The 14,841-nt window shown below is 42.1% G+C and overlaps 1 protein-coding gene and 1 pseudogene across 1 annotated transcript; both read left to right on the top strand.

The window, feature by feature from the left end:
• LOC103811026 overlaps nt 1-7,586 on the top strand; it is a 17,533-nt pseudogene extending 9,947 nt beyond the window's left edge.
• Nucleotides 7,587-12,773: 5,187 nt separating this feature from the next.
• On the top strand, nt 12,774-13,748 carry LOC103811024 (2-oxoglutarate receptor 1-like). The gene has a single exon (XM_009083967.1). The coding sequence runs from the start codon at nt 12,774-12,776 to the stop codon at nt 13,746-13,748; it is 975 nt and encodes a 324-aa protein (XP_009082215.1).
• Nucleotides 13,749-14,841: the final 1,093 nt, after the last annotated feature.

Raw genomic sequence — 14,841 nt, 5'->3', positions numbered from 1 at the left:
TGCAGCTGGGACATGTCCCACAGGTAGGATAATCAAAGGCTGAATTAACTGTACTTTGGAAGACAGGCATGGCAATGGTTGCTACCACGAGCACTGCATAATTTCTTCTCCCTCCAAAAGAGATGTGGGTTTTTGATAGGAAACTTTGCCTCTCTGTTCTGGATGGGGCCCATCTCTGGTCCCACACGGTCTTGTGGGTGGCAATGACTCTCTCTCCAGTCAAGTGAGTTGATGAAACTGTGTGAGATGTGGCACTACAGGCAGAAGTCTCAACAGTTGTCACATTAAAGTCTAAACAGGAGATGTGCCCAGAGAAGGATTACATTTGTGGCCCTAATGAGCCAAAGAAAGGAGCCCTTCAGGCAGCCACATGTATTTTCAGTGCATTAAAGCATGTGAATCCATTGCAAAGAGATTTTCACAGCACAATATTGGGGACAAAAGAAGAAGCATTAATCCTGAAATACAGCCATGCCAAATGAGGTTAAATTATATATTCTCTGTCTGGTGTGAATGATGGATTTTATTGAAGATAGAGTTACTGTTATACAAAAGTCTGTGACAGTGACAGCAGGTGACAAGTAGAAAATCTCTCTTTCAGGGAGTCAAGAAGCTGGATTTGGTAAGGAACTGATGGATCTCAGCAGCTGTCCTCTTTCACCAAGTAGTTGCCTCAGCAGGGCAGTTGATGCTAAATTTTGCACAAAATTTCCTTTTCTTGCAGGAATTAAAGGTATCGAAATAGAGAGAGAGGGCCTTTATTCTGGAGCCCTCTTTTCCATTTGATTTTGAGGTTTTTTGAGAAACTGAAGGCTCCATGATTTAACAAAGCTGAAACCACATATCTGTATTCAGCTGTACTGTAAGTCCTCTTTGTTGCTGTCTTTCTGGGGTCTGTGAAATGCATCATCTCTTCAGCGCAAGTTTCCACACTAAACCTTTCTGCTGTCAAGCAGGTGAGCTGAAGATACTTGTGGATGAAATTGTATACTAAGTAGCTTCTCAACCAGGTCTTCAAAGAAAGAGTAAACCATATCACTGCTGAACTCTTCTTTCTATTACTTGCACACGCCCTCTCTGGTAGATAAATTTATTGATAGCATTTTTGATTCTTGGAGAAGTAAGGAAGGGGTACAGCTGCTGCCTTGGACTTTTGGAGGTCAGACTTTGGTCTGTTTAGGAGCCTAGTTGAGAGAGTCCCTCCACAGGCAGTCCTGAGAGCAAAGGGGTCCAAGAAGGTTGGACATTCTTCAGGAAGGAAATCTTAAAGGTGCAGGAGCAGGCTGTGCCCATGTGCCAAAAGGTGAGTGAGCAGGGAAGAAGACCTGCCTAGCTGAACAGAGAGCTTTGGCTGGAACTCAGAAGAAAAAGGAGTGCATCACCTTTGGAAGAAGGGTCAGACAACTCAGAAGGACTACAAGGATGTTGTGAGGATATTCAGGGAGAAACATAGAAGACCAAAAGCCCAACTAGAACTTAATCTGGCTGCTACAATAAAAAATAATAAAAATTGTTTCTGTAAATACATAAAGCAAGAAAAGCAGGGCTTTGTCACTATGTTTCTGCTCACAATCAGTAAAGGAGAGCAAAGGATATAATACAGTAGCAACATTCATAACATAATCAATCCACACACACACAAACAGGCAAAGAGAGATGCATACATCTATATCTATGTATGTAAAGGTACTCATCAAAATTTCCCCTTGGGTTCAGTGAAATACTCACATCAAATGCCTTAACGTTTCTCAACAGACATGGATTTCACCTTGAGAGGAATGTGTGTGTATGGGGTATCAGCCTAGGCCTTGTCATCAGTGACACACTTTCAAGACTTGAGGGTTCCCAAGCTCCAAGAGGCATCCCACTCAGAGAGAGGTACTGGCTGAACATGATCTGGCAGTGTGCTCAGGTGCCCAGAAGGCCAATGGCATCCTGGTGTGTATCAGAAATACTGTGACCAGCAGGACTAGAGAAGTGATTGTCCCTCTGTACTTGGCACTGCTGAGTCTGCACCTTGAATCCTGTGTTCAGTTTTGGTCCACTCACTACAAAAAATACATTGAGGTTCTGGAGTGTGTCCACAGAAGGGCAATAGAGCTGGAGAAGTGTCTGGAGCACAAGTCTTATGAGGAGCAGCTGAGAGATGGGGGTGTTTAGCCAGGAGAAAAGGATGCTCAGGGGAGACCTTATCACTCTCTACACGTACCTGAAAGGAGTTTGCAGCAAGGTGAAGGTGAGGCTCTTCTCCCAGGTAACAACTGATAGTATGAGAGGAAATGGCCTCAAATTGTGCCAGGGGAGATTTAGATTGGATATTAGGAAAAATTCCTTCTCCAAAAGGGTTGTCAAGCACTGGAACAGGCTGTCCAGGGAAGTGGTAGAGTTACTATCCCTGAAGGTACTTAAAAAACATGTGGATGTGTCACTTTGGTACATGGTTTTGTGGTGGACTTGGCAGTGCTCAGTAGATGGTTGGACTTGATAATATAAAGGGTCTTTTCCAACCTAAATGAGTGTACAATTGTCCTCAACCCAGGCCTGTAGAAGTGACACGATACTCTACTGCCACTTAGCAAAGTGATCAGCAATTAATCCTTGCTGTCCTGGAGACTTCAGCTCAATCCAGCTACTGCCATGCTAGTGCTGAATATTATCCATGTATGTGAACCACTGAGGGAGAATATCAGGAAAAAAATTGCCCTGCCTGAGATCAGAGATTCATTTGCTTCCTGAAACAGGATTGACTGTCTCTGTATCTAGTTTAGCTGGGAAGAAATCAGACATGCTGATTTCAGCTAATCAAATAATTTCTGACAGAATGCTTCTCCCCTGCAAACTGCCGAATCAACGGAATCAAGATGTTTCATGAGAATGTCTTGAATCTGTCAAAGATGTTGACAGAAGCTAAGTAGGCAACACACACACAGGCAGGGTAGCTCCCAGCTAACCAAGCTGTCCCAGACAGAGCAGGGGAGCTGATGACGGTGGGAAGGAGAGATCTGCTGCATTGTCCGTCAGGATGGTCCAGCATCGTCCTGTTCCTTTCTTGGGATGGAGCAAGTGTTCATCTGGAATGCTCTGAAAGGGGACACAAGAGACACAAAATTTGGTATTTTTGAGAAGAAATCTTGCTTCTTTTCTCAGATTTTGCACAAAAGCCAGTGTTGCTGGGAGTTGTGGCTAAGCTGCTACTCCAGGCACAGATAATACTGATATGACTTTCTGGGAGAGAAGTGCAAGGCTCAGCTCTAGGATGTTTAGCATGACAAAATTTTCCATCCAAGTCCAGATTATGCAGTGAGGTTACCCTTATTATACTCACTAGTGATTTGGGCAATGGAGTAGAAAGTATACCCTTTAAGCATGCAGATGACAAGTGAAGGGACTGCTGGCTTGCTGGCTGGCAGCATTAGATTCAAAGCAATTTACAGAAATTGGAGAAATGGTCTGAAAAACCAGGCTACAATACAATGAGGGCAAATGCAAAATTTATGTTTGCAGGAAATGAATCAAAATTCCACAAATCTGGACTATCTGCTTAGGCAGCAGTACTGCACTAAAGAATCAAAGGGCTGTGCAGGTCATAAGCTGAACATATGTTCAGATATGTTGTGCTGTTATGAAAAAGGCAAACAGCAGGATGGGAGGTAGAAATAAGAGCACAAACTTCCAGATAGGATGATTAACCCTTCTGGGTTTGTAACGTGTCTGCTGGGGTGGCATGTCTGATCTGACACTACACTTCAAGAAGAAGAGGGTTCTGCTGGACAGAGGTTCAGAAAAACAAAGTCAAATAATAAGTTTTTGAGATTGAGAGTTGTTCAGTCTAGGAGATGGACCACTGCAGGAAAACTGATGGTGATCATACATCTGACCTACAAAGTGCCTCCAGTTAGAACTAGATTGGGAAGATGCCAGTCACGAGACAGCACATCCTTTGGGCACAGAGAAGCAGAGGAGCAGTTTGAGAGAGAAAATTTTAAAAGGTATTGGAAAAGCACCTGCTGGGACTGCCAAGGATACAATCCTGTCTGGGTCAACAGGTGGACTGCACATCTTGAGGAGTTTCCTTCTACCCAGCCTCCTGCAGTGCCATGGGCAAACCCCTTTGAATCAGGACAGAGGAATTCAGAGGAGACCAGCATCTCACTGCATGCACCAAGATAGTTCCTCAGAGAGGGGAGATGTTTGTGCTTGGCTGTTCACAGTGACTGTGCCATGAAGGACAATGGATTAGATACTCTGCTGGGGTGGATTAGCTTGTCTTCAAAGCCAGTGGCAATGCACCAGTTTACCCCTCCTTAGAATATGATGTGCAAAGTCCAGTGCAAAAGCCTGGTCAGACATTCCCTCCTCAGACTCCATCATGACAATATGCAGCAGGAGATTTGTGTGTTGACAAAATGTAGAGTCGTGGCTAAAATACCTGATCCCAAACAGCCTGAACATGCAGGGCATAGTATTTTTTATATCCTTTACCACATCACGTAATTTAATTTTATCAGCAATTACTAAACTGTTTCTTTTACAAAAGTAAAAAGCCAGGGTCAAGCACACAGAACTTCTTCTATCTGTCGTTTGTGGTGTTGTCTTCTGTCCCATGGTGATATAATTCCTTCCCTGTTTCTCTGCTATTGCAAACCCTGATAAATACAACAGAATGACACCCACATTTAACAGAGTGCTGGTGTTTTAGCTGAAACTCATGTCTTGAGACAAAAATGATACATCAGCATGTAGCAGAGCTCCCCAGCCAACCCACGTGAGGTGGGTAAGCCCAGTGCTCTGTTAATTCAAGTCCTGCAAAGCTCAGAGGGAGAAGATTAATCAAAGCCCTTGAGTGACCCTGAAACACTTGGTGAAAGGTGGCATAGAAAGGCAAAGCAAGAGAAAGTCTCTGGAGAGAATAGCATCTCTCTTTCATATATTTGACTTAGATGAGTATGAAATAGCCAGAGGAAAAAGGTTAGATTAAAAGAAAAAGAAAAGAAACACAAAAGTATGAATTCCACAGGTTCAGTTTGCATATCTTTGAACGCTATTTCAATGATCTGCACCTCCACCCAACCTGAATTGTTGGAGAGCCATTTCATTGCCTGGGGATAATAATACTTAGAATATAAGCATCATTTAAAGAGCCCAAGACTCTTTCAAAAGCAGGGAAATTGCATGATATTCAGGGTCAGGCTGGCAGACCTGCCCAACCTTCAGGGGGGGAGCAGGGGGACCTGCCTTCATGCTCCCATGCCAATAGAGGAGTTTCTCCACCAGGAGGAATGGAATAGGTAAGGTTTGGGATGAGGAGCCTGAACACCTTCACTGTTGTACAGCTGTGCCTGAAAACAAAGGAAGTTGTTCCTTATGGATTTCTGGTTGTGTCTATTTTGTCAAGTAACTGCCTAATTTCACTTTGAGTGAGAATTATTTCTGCTTATTGCTTTATGATATGAAAATTCTACCTGATAATTGCCTTACCTTATCAGAAACATGCACTAGTAATAGAAACAACTAATTTACCAGTTTATAATTTCAGTGATCATGTGAAGACAAGAATTAGATGATCTTGGGAGAGAAATGATACTTTTGAAATGTGAAGTGTGTTCTACATGGCTGAGCTCCCTTCACTGTCCTGCTTGTGCTCCTCTTGGCACCATTCCCACTGGAAAAGGCACAATTCCAAAGTGCAAATGGAATTTCAAGAGTTAGGAACTGGGCCCAAAGGGGTTAGGGGTGTGGGTAGGAGCAGGCAGGGGAGATGGTTGTAGCAGGACCACTTAGGGTCCTTCTGCTAAGAGCCAGGCATTAGCTAAGAGGTTGTATTATCAGAGGGAATGCTATCTGGTTATTGGAAAGTCTCATCTTTCATTGTGTATATTAAATTCATGTGTAGAGGGCTGTGATGTTACATATCACTTTCTGAAGACAAAACTTTATTAGAGTGACCTAAGGCAAAGGGCAGACTTTCCTTCACATGCCACAGCACCCTGCAAACAAATTACAAGAGCAACAGCACCGCAACAGAATATGCCTTCAGTGGCTAAAAACTTAACTTGCACACTGGAGGCTACTTTAGCAGCATCCTTTGCTGAATCCTGTACTGACTCATTACTGGAAGCCGAGGAGGCTGCTTCATCTTGGAATTGAAAAAAGTCGAAAATAACAAGGCTGCAAATTGTCCCTCTCTAGTTTCAGACCGACTGACTTGGGCCATTTTCAGGAAATGCCCCATTACCTAAAACAATTACAACTGTTGTCACATCTCTGATGAGTTTTGTTTGGCTTTTAGTGTCTGCTGGGAAAACTTTAACTGGCTCAGCTGCTATGTTTAAGGCCACTTCATAGCTGGGTGCTCCTGTGGTGCTTTTTATTCACTGGTTTATGGTCCTGACAATGCTGTATCAACGTACCTGAGCACATCCTGGCTTTGAGCAGGTAAGTTGTCCCATTGTCTTTCCTCTCCCCACTTCCCATGGGGCACCTCATCTTCTGCAACTTCAGCCATTATCTAAAAGCTGCACCAGATTTTATCTTTTATGCCCTGTAGTCGTTGAGCACAAATTCACTTCAAGAACTAATATTAGCCATAAAATAGTGCCTCAGATACATAGGGGCTATTTTTGGAAGTGTATTGAACTATTTCTACTCAGCTGATATGGCAGCAGCACTGCTTATATTCCAGATTATATATGCAATTTTCCTAAGGTAAAATATCCCCTTCCAAAAGTTTTCATTAACAGTCTCTATTACCTACATAATTAGATGGCAGAATTTAACTGTGATTAATTTAGACTTACAGTGCATTTAGGGATTAAAAAAAAGCTACCCTTACCATTCTATCTTGGGGAGAAATATGAAGGGAGAGCTGGAGTTGATTTCCCTATGTGATGAAGACAGACGATATCATTCTCAACAGAACTGAGCATCTCCCAACAGTGGTCTGATAACAACTGTAATTAGGTATTCAATCACACACAGAGTAAGATCAGCCAAACAAATGTATGTCTGCTAAGGGAAATAACCCATGGAAAGATTATCTGTTTGCTGAACCAAAAGTAAAACATATAATGAAAGTTCTTAATTCTCTGGAGCCTAGCCCTTGTCCAACAAACTGCCTGTTTTCCTGCATAATTATTAATCAGAGCTATTTCTACTGCACTGCACCAGGTGCTGTCATGTCCAAAGGTCTGACTCTGAAAGGAGTCTTTCACTCATGCCTGTGGATTTTAGATCAGGTTTTATGAGATGAGACTGGCCCCTGTGCTGGTGGAGCAGTTTGTGGACCCTCATGCCTGTGAGTCCTAATTACAGTCAAGTTCAGCAGTGATGCTGAGACACCACAAAGGCCCTGCTATGACCTGTTCCACCCCAATGCCAGCAAAAGCTAACAGCCAGCCCATTCAAAAGGGAGAGACATTGTTTGTAACGCCACAGAGCAAAATAAAAATATTGGGCTTTGTTCTCCATTTCTGTATTTCAGACTGGAAGTTTTTGAAGCAGATATTGTGGCCCAGGTGGATGAACCCATCTGTCATCCTATGCATGCTGTTCACCCTGCCATCACAGAAAAGAAATATACAGTATGAAAAGATGATCCTATTTGTGTCACACACACTGTGATAACTGAGCCAGCCTCTAGAATAAAGTTTCAAGAGGAAATATTTCTTTAATAATCCTGCCACCAAATAATTCCAGAGTCTTTTATACAGTGACCAAAAGCAGCGTTTATATATGCACATGAACTCTATAGGATTTTATAATGGTTGTTTCAAGGTGCAAATAGGTAGCATTTTGCTGTTGGATTATTAGTCTTTGCAATTCTTAACAATACTCATCAAATTAGGGAAAATGACAGCCCATCTGACCAATCAGTTCAGACTGTCTGGAAGACTGCTGAAACAAGAGATGAGTGCTGTCTCTGGGGAGAGCATTGATGGAGACTAGTTTCAGCTTAGGGGGGCTTGTTGCCAGTAAGGACAAGAGCAATACTACTCCACAGCAGTAACCCATGTGCAACCTCACTGCCAGCCCCAGCCAGTCTATCTCTGCTGTACTCCTCTTGCCCCTGGTCAGTCCCCACCGCTGCTTACCATAAGCCCTGGAGCCCATGCACCCATGAAAGGAGCCATTGCCCCTCACCACAGTGCCAGAAAGTTGAAAGCTAACACAAGAATATGAAAACTGCTTTGGTGTCAGTCAGCTCACTTGTCCAACACATCCCATGATTGCACAAGCACTGGGGACATGGACAAGGTGGTTTAAGTTGAGAGGAGGGAGGTGGTGCTGTCAGTTCTTTTGACTGTAGCCTACAATTAGGGCCACTTAAGCTGGCTGTGAAACTACAGGGCATTTTGATTTCCCTCCAATGCTTGCAGAGAGGAACAGGGTTAGGATAGCCCTGAAGCACAAAAAGGACCTTGTTTTTAGGTAGGATCACATTGGTCTACCAATGGGCAGACTTAAAAGATCCATGAACATAAGGCAGAGAAACAGCTGGTAAAGAGAAAAGGCCCATGGACTGCAGAGTTGAAAGCCACACTGCCAAATCAGCCTGAATGCACAGAAATCCTACATGATGCCAGACAAGCCATTTAAATCAGATATTTGCATGTGGCCCTTGTTAGTTTATCTACATTTCCCAAGTGCGTGACACGAGCCCCAGGGCCAGCTGTACAGCCGCAATTGAAACCAGTGTTTCCAAAGGTCTCTGCAATGGGGAGCTGCTGTAAGCATAATGAAGGGTGCAGGGAGGATGGGGGAGGCAGGAGTCACACAGGCTCTGCAGCTGATGATGAGACAGGATTTGGGTAAGCTAAGGAGCATAGCTCCATATCCATGCAGAGCAGCTCTGCATGAATGACCTTCTACTAGTTGCCGTCTCTCAAAACTGGTCTGAAAATGGCTATTTTATTTTTTTTCCTGTCCAGAGTCAGAAATTCAGAGGTGACCCCAGTGCCTGTTTGAAACCCCAGTGCCCCAAATCGCTGGCAGTTCTGGGTCGTGGCACCAGGAAAACCCATTTCTGCTTTACCTCAGGCACTGCCAAGGAAGGATAAAATCTGACCACTGCTGCACAGGTTCCCTATTGCTCAGGGGTATAATGGATTAAGTAGTGGATGCATTAAATGATCCCTAACTATAATTAGCTCCCTCTGTGCTTGTAACACTACAGCCTCATACAAATGGTTTCTAATGACACATGCAGTGTCTAGGAACAGGGTAATAGCTATTTAAACAGTTGCTGATCCCTGAGCTGGTACATGACAGTGTATTTTACAATTATTGAGAAACTTCGGACATTTTTTAAAAGTGCTCTGGGCATTGACCTAGAGAAAAGCTTGGCTAGATGAGAGCAAAGATGGTGCCCTTTCCCTAATGGTAACAGATAGATAATGTTCTAGTTGTCAAACTTTCCTGCTACCCCAGCTATTTAAACAGTTGCTGATCCCTGAGCTGGTACATGACAGTGTATTTTACAATTATTGAGAAACTTCGGACATTTTTTAAAAGTGCTCTGGGCATTGACCTAGAGAAAAGCTTGGCTAGATGAGAGCAAAGATGGTGCCCTTTCCCTAATGGTAACAGATAGATAATGTTCTAGTTGTCAAACTTTCCTGCTACCCCAGTCCCGATTGCCTCCCACTCTTTCTTTTCCCTGCAGTATGATTAGCAGAACAGATAGTCTGCTTCCAACTCATGCCCACAGTACAGGCACTCAAAGAGAGTCAAGAGAGTCTTCTGAAAAATATTCTTACGTGTGGTGCTCAGTAACTACACTAACATACATAATATTCAGAAGTGAAAGCTTGCTCATTTAATACTGGATCACAAGCTCATCAGTGATTTTGACTTGTAAAATGCACCAAGGCAGAAAGGCTTCCAGCCACACTGAGCATCTGAGGCCTCTTTACATGGACCAGGTTTCAAGGTCAGAGATTGAAACCTACAGTTTTAAACTTCAAGATGCTACAACTTTTTTTAAAATAATAATATCTTTTGATCTTGTTCCTTGAGCTAAGCTAATATTAAGATTTTTATTCAAGAACAGTCTTCTGGTTCAAGAAGCATGGAAATTGCAGTTCTTGCAAATTATGAAGCCCAAAAGCAAAAGCTCAAAAGAAAACAAGTTTGCAACTTCAGCTACCCCAGTAATAACCAGCCAACACACTGTAGATATTTTATTCACCAAAAATTAGCAGAGTGTATGCCACAGTTCCTGAAAAGCACATCATGCCAAAAGAAACCTTCATTCCTCACATGAGATGAAAATTGTACTTTGTTACAAATGCAGTTTTAATGAAGACAGTGTGTCATAACACTTTTTACCTGACCTTGAAATGGCAACACGCCTTATTCACTTTGGTGATCAGGTTTCACTTCACAGGAAATGGAGAATAAATTTAATTTTCCCTTTTATAAACACATGCATGCACACATACACGCTAATTTAAATGTGATTTGCTGTTATTTGAATACTACAGGTCTACCTCAGCACACAGAACTGCTGCCAGCAAAGCACGATCTGCCCACTGAAGGCAAGACAGCAATGCCAGAGGGCAAACGAGGACTCCTCCAGCCACCCAGGTCTAAGACGTGATACCTGAGCCAGTAACTGAGGTTTTCTACCAGTTTCCTAATTTATGGCCACATGGAGTCTCAGTCAGACAAGGAGTGAATGTATATGGCTGCAAAGCCATATTAAAACCTGCTCCACTGTAAGGAAGACATAAATACATTTCATTTGTAGTGCTCTTTGCTCAAAGCAATATCAAAGGGAGAAGCAGAATTGCAAGTTTTCAGGTAAGCAGTATTTCTTCATTTTCAATTTTGAGGGTTCAAGACTGTGGTGAAGAAGTGATCAGCAGTGCAAGAAAGCTAAACTGGGACTGAATCAAATATTCTGGTAAATTTTATCTAACTTGACTTGAAATATACCAGTGAGAGGCATAAATGTGGGTGACAGTGGTATCACTGAGCAGCAGAAAAGAGAGAAAATGTGCATATCCCTAACTTTTGCAATTGTAAATCTGGATTTGTTTAAAACAAACTTCATGGCCTTTTCCTAAAGCATCTTTGACTGCAAAGCTGCTATACCAGAGCTAACATTCATGTTTAAATGCATTAGTGTTTTAACTAAATTATGGGGATACTGTTCAAATTTCCCTCTGAAGTGCTCCTGACTAACAAAGTGATACTCATCTTTCTGACTGGTTATGATCAAATGATTCCTGTTTGTGTTCCAGCTTTAATGACTGGCTTTGTCAGAGCAAATTGGTCATGTTCTACTAGTCATTGGGATAATGAAGAAACAGTCATACAGGTAACATGCAAAGTGCTGTTAACTGAATCACGTCAAAAACTATACACAGGATTTCCAGGACTGAATAAGGTACGATTCTGTCTTTTTTCTTTTTTTTTTTTTTTATGTGTTAATTTCACCCTGGATGTTCAATGATGTAGCACTGGTTTAATTTAATGACTGTTTCTGGGACAAGAGAGAGGATCTAGGCTTTACAGTACCCTGTCTAGCACTTTATGAAATCACTTAAAAATATTTTCTCACATGGAATTGGTTATGATCTGGAGGAGTGGTGCTCACCTGAGAGGCTGAAAACACACACTGGCACACCTCGTCTCACTTGATATATATCCAGGTCTGAACTAGCCACCTTTAGTTTCAATGGAAAGAAATAAGTATGCCAAAAGGGTAAATAATTTATCTTAGAAACCTCAATTATGCGTAGATATCTTATGTCCTGGAGGGACTTACATCTCTCCCTTGATGATAAAGCAGGGCTTAGGATGACTAGATCCACTTTAAGCATCTAACTTTCTGATGATTTTCATCCTTGATTCCCATTCTTTCAGGTTAAAACACTACCAAGAAAGGTTATGTAGTGAACTCACTGTGGATTGATCCAAATTGGCTATAGCAGACACGAAATCATTTCAGAGACAAGTTTGTCTAGCTCAAATTCACACAGAATGAGAAGCGAGATCAGTACCTTCACTCAATACCTGTGCTTTCCATACTCCCTCTGCCCTCTGAGAAACAGTCTTTAATAATCTAAATAATTGTGATGCCATTATGAAACTTGATTTAAAAACCCCCAAAACTCAAAACCAAACCAAACCAAAAAAACAACAACATAAACCAACACAAAAAACCCAAACCAAAACATTTATACTAGTTTTATACTCTGATGACTCCAAGTGAGTAAGATCACATTCAGGGAACAAGCCATGACTGTCAGGTTACAAAGCATCGGGTCCTGAGATCTGTTTCTGAACCTAACATCTTTCTGCTTTCATGAAACCATAGTAGCATCTCTGGGTCATGAGCACAAAACACTGAGTAGCTCAGATTAATGAAGATAATATATGGGTATGGTTCTGCTTTCTGAAAGGTTAAGACTAGCTCACAGTCCTGCAAAGCCCAAACTCCCTCTAGCTCTCTAAATCTGTGCTTCCTACTCCTGAAGGTTTTCAGATAAGCAGTAATTACCTTCAATGTAGGAGGCTAAATAAAGCAAGAGTAAACCAAATGATTATCAAAATAAGGGAAGTGAAAGGGTGAAATTAAACGTTTGAATGGGGTTATCTAGGTCAGACTGGGTATATTAGCAGATCCTCATTTCCTCTCACTGCTATGCCTTCTTAAAATAGGACATTTTCTTCAGCAACAAAAAATTTGACTGAAAGCATTTGTCCAAACAAATCAATTAAAACTAAACATCTGATTTTTGTAAAGCCTCAAGAAGATTTCTGCAAACATGGCATCTGAACTCATCAGCAATTTTACTGCTCAGACAGGCCACTCAGACCCATTGACAAGCTGCAAGGACGAAGATTTCTTGCAGGTGAAATCCTATCTCTCCATCCTTTACAGCCTAATCTTCCTGGTGTGCTTCCCTGGGAACATTGTGACAATTTTTGTTTACTTAGTTAAGATGAGGCCCTGGAAAAGCAGCACCATTATTATGTTAAACCTGGCTATCACTGACCTATTGTATGTAGCCACACTTCCTTTCTTTATACACTACTCTGCTAATGGAAATAACTGGATTTTTGGAGACTTCATGTGCAAGTTTATTCACTTTTGTTTCTACTTCAACATGTACAGTGGTATTATCTTCCTTAGCTGCTTCAGCATCTTCCGCTTTTTAGTAGTCGTCCACCCAATTAAATGCCTTTTTCTTCAGAACCGGAGATGGGCAGTGGTGACTTGCATAGCTGTCTGGATGATTTCCTTGGTGGCCCTCAGCCCCTTAGCCATCTTGATAGCCCCAAGTCATAAGCAGAACAGGACGATCTGCCCAGACCTGGCTACTGCTGACGACCTCGAGACTAGTCGTTGGTATAACTGGATACTGACTGTGTTTGCCTTCTTCCTGCCTTTGCTGACGGTGACTCTGTGCTATGTGCTCATTATTTACAATTTGGCCACTGGGCCTCACACACAAGCTTTCTACAAACAAAAGGCTCGCAGACTTGCTGTTGTCCTCTTGGTGGTCTTCTATGTGTGCTTCCTCCCTTTCCACGTCTTTCGAGGGATGCGGCTGGAGATCCGAGTACGGCCAGTTAGCTGCCGCGTGAAGAAAACAATCTTTTTTATGTTTGTTTTAGCTAAACCTTTAGCAGCATTAAATACTATTGGAAATTTACTGCTCTATGTAGTGTCTGGAGATAATTTCCAGCAGGCAATCTTCTCACTCTTCAAGTTTTGGACAAACAAGAATTTGAAGTAGAAGAAATCGATGCCATAAAGGAGTTATGGAGGAAGGGTCCAAACCTGCCCTCAACCAGCCAGGCACCACCTCCCTGCCATCAGAGTACTGAGGTTAATCCTGCCAACACTACAGGAGAGTTAATCTGTTCTGTTTTGAGTTACAAATTGATCATCAAAGGAAAAAACTTGTAATTTAAAATAAAAAACTTTAAATAAAATACCAAACATTTAAATGTGAAACTGCTCAGAAATTTTTGTGTGTTTGCTTCCTGAATCCTTGATAGCTCCTTTGGACAATGGCCGGTTCCACAAAAAAATAGTTGTTTATTAGTTGCAGATACAGATTCAGGATGGGAGTGTTTTTAAATTAATGTTATTAACTTAGAAGTCAAGTATAGTCTAAGATAGTGACCTGCCTTTGACTTCCTTCCTAAGCAATGGAGAGGGGTAAGACCCTCCAGAGATCAACACCTGCCTTAGGCCTGTAGGATGTTCATCTCACCTCCCTGGAGACATTGATGAGCTTATAAGCTAATCACTTTGTCCTCCTTTTATAATTTCCCATTATAGCGGAGAGAAATAAGCAGTTTTAGAGTGTGATTTACTGAATTATTCTTGATGCCTGCATTTGGACAAGATGAATCATGACCTAGAAGTGCCTGTTTCTCTCTGTTAACCATAAAAGGCAAGCAGATCAGACACAGACTTGTTTGTGCCTGCTTTTACACAGCTGAGGCCCAACTCTAGCACAGACTGGTATGGATCACTCTTCAGAGGTGGCTAAAAGGGAGACTTACACAACAAGGCCCTGTCCAGTGTCTTTAGTGATTGCCTGAAAATTAGTTAGTGTGGTAATACAAGGCCACTCATATAAGGGTTTTCCAGACTACTAAATGTGATTTCTGGGTTAAATTTTGTCCAGATTTCAGAAGTGAATTAGATGAATGGATGCATAGAAGTTCCAGATCCATAGAAGCATAGAATAGTTTTTCTAGGAAGGGACCTTTAAAGGTCATCTAGTCAAGTCCTCCTGCTATAAGCAGGGTCATCTTCAACTGGACCAGGTTGCTCAGATCCACATCCAACCTAACCTTGAATGCTTCCAGGGATAG

The sequence above is a fragment of the Acanthisitta chloris genome, unplaced genomic scaffold (genome assembly GCF_000695815.1).
Source record: "Acanthisitta chloris isolate BGI_N310 unplaced genomic scaffold, ASM69581v1 scaffold13381, whole genome shotgun sequence".
Taxonomy (NCBI): Eukaryota; Metazoa; Chordata; class Aves; order Passeriformes; family Acanthisittidae; genus Acanthisitta; species Acanthisitta chloris.
The sequence above is the reverse complement of the archived record's forward strand: the minus strand, read 5'-3'. Positions and strand labels throughout refer to the sequence as shown.

Coding starts and splice junctions, on each gene's coding strand:
- LOC103811024 (XM_009083967.1), top strand. CDS start 12,774: ATGGCATCTGAACTCATCAGCAATTTTACTGCTCAGACAGGCCACTCA.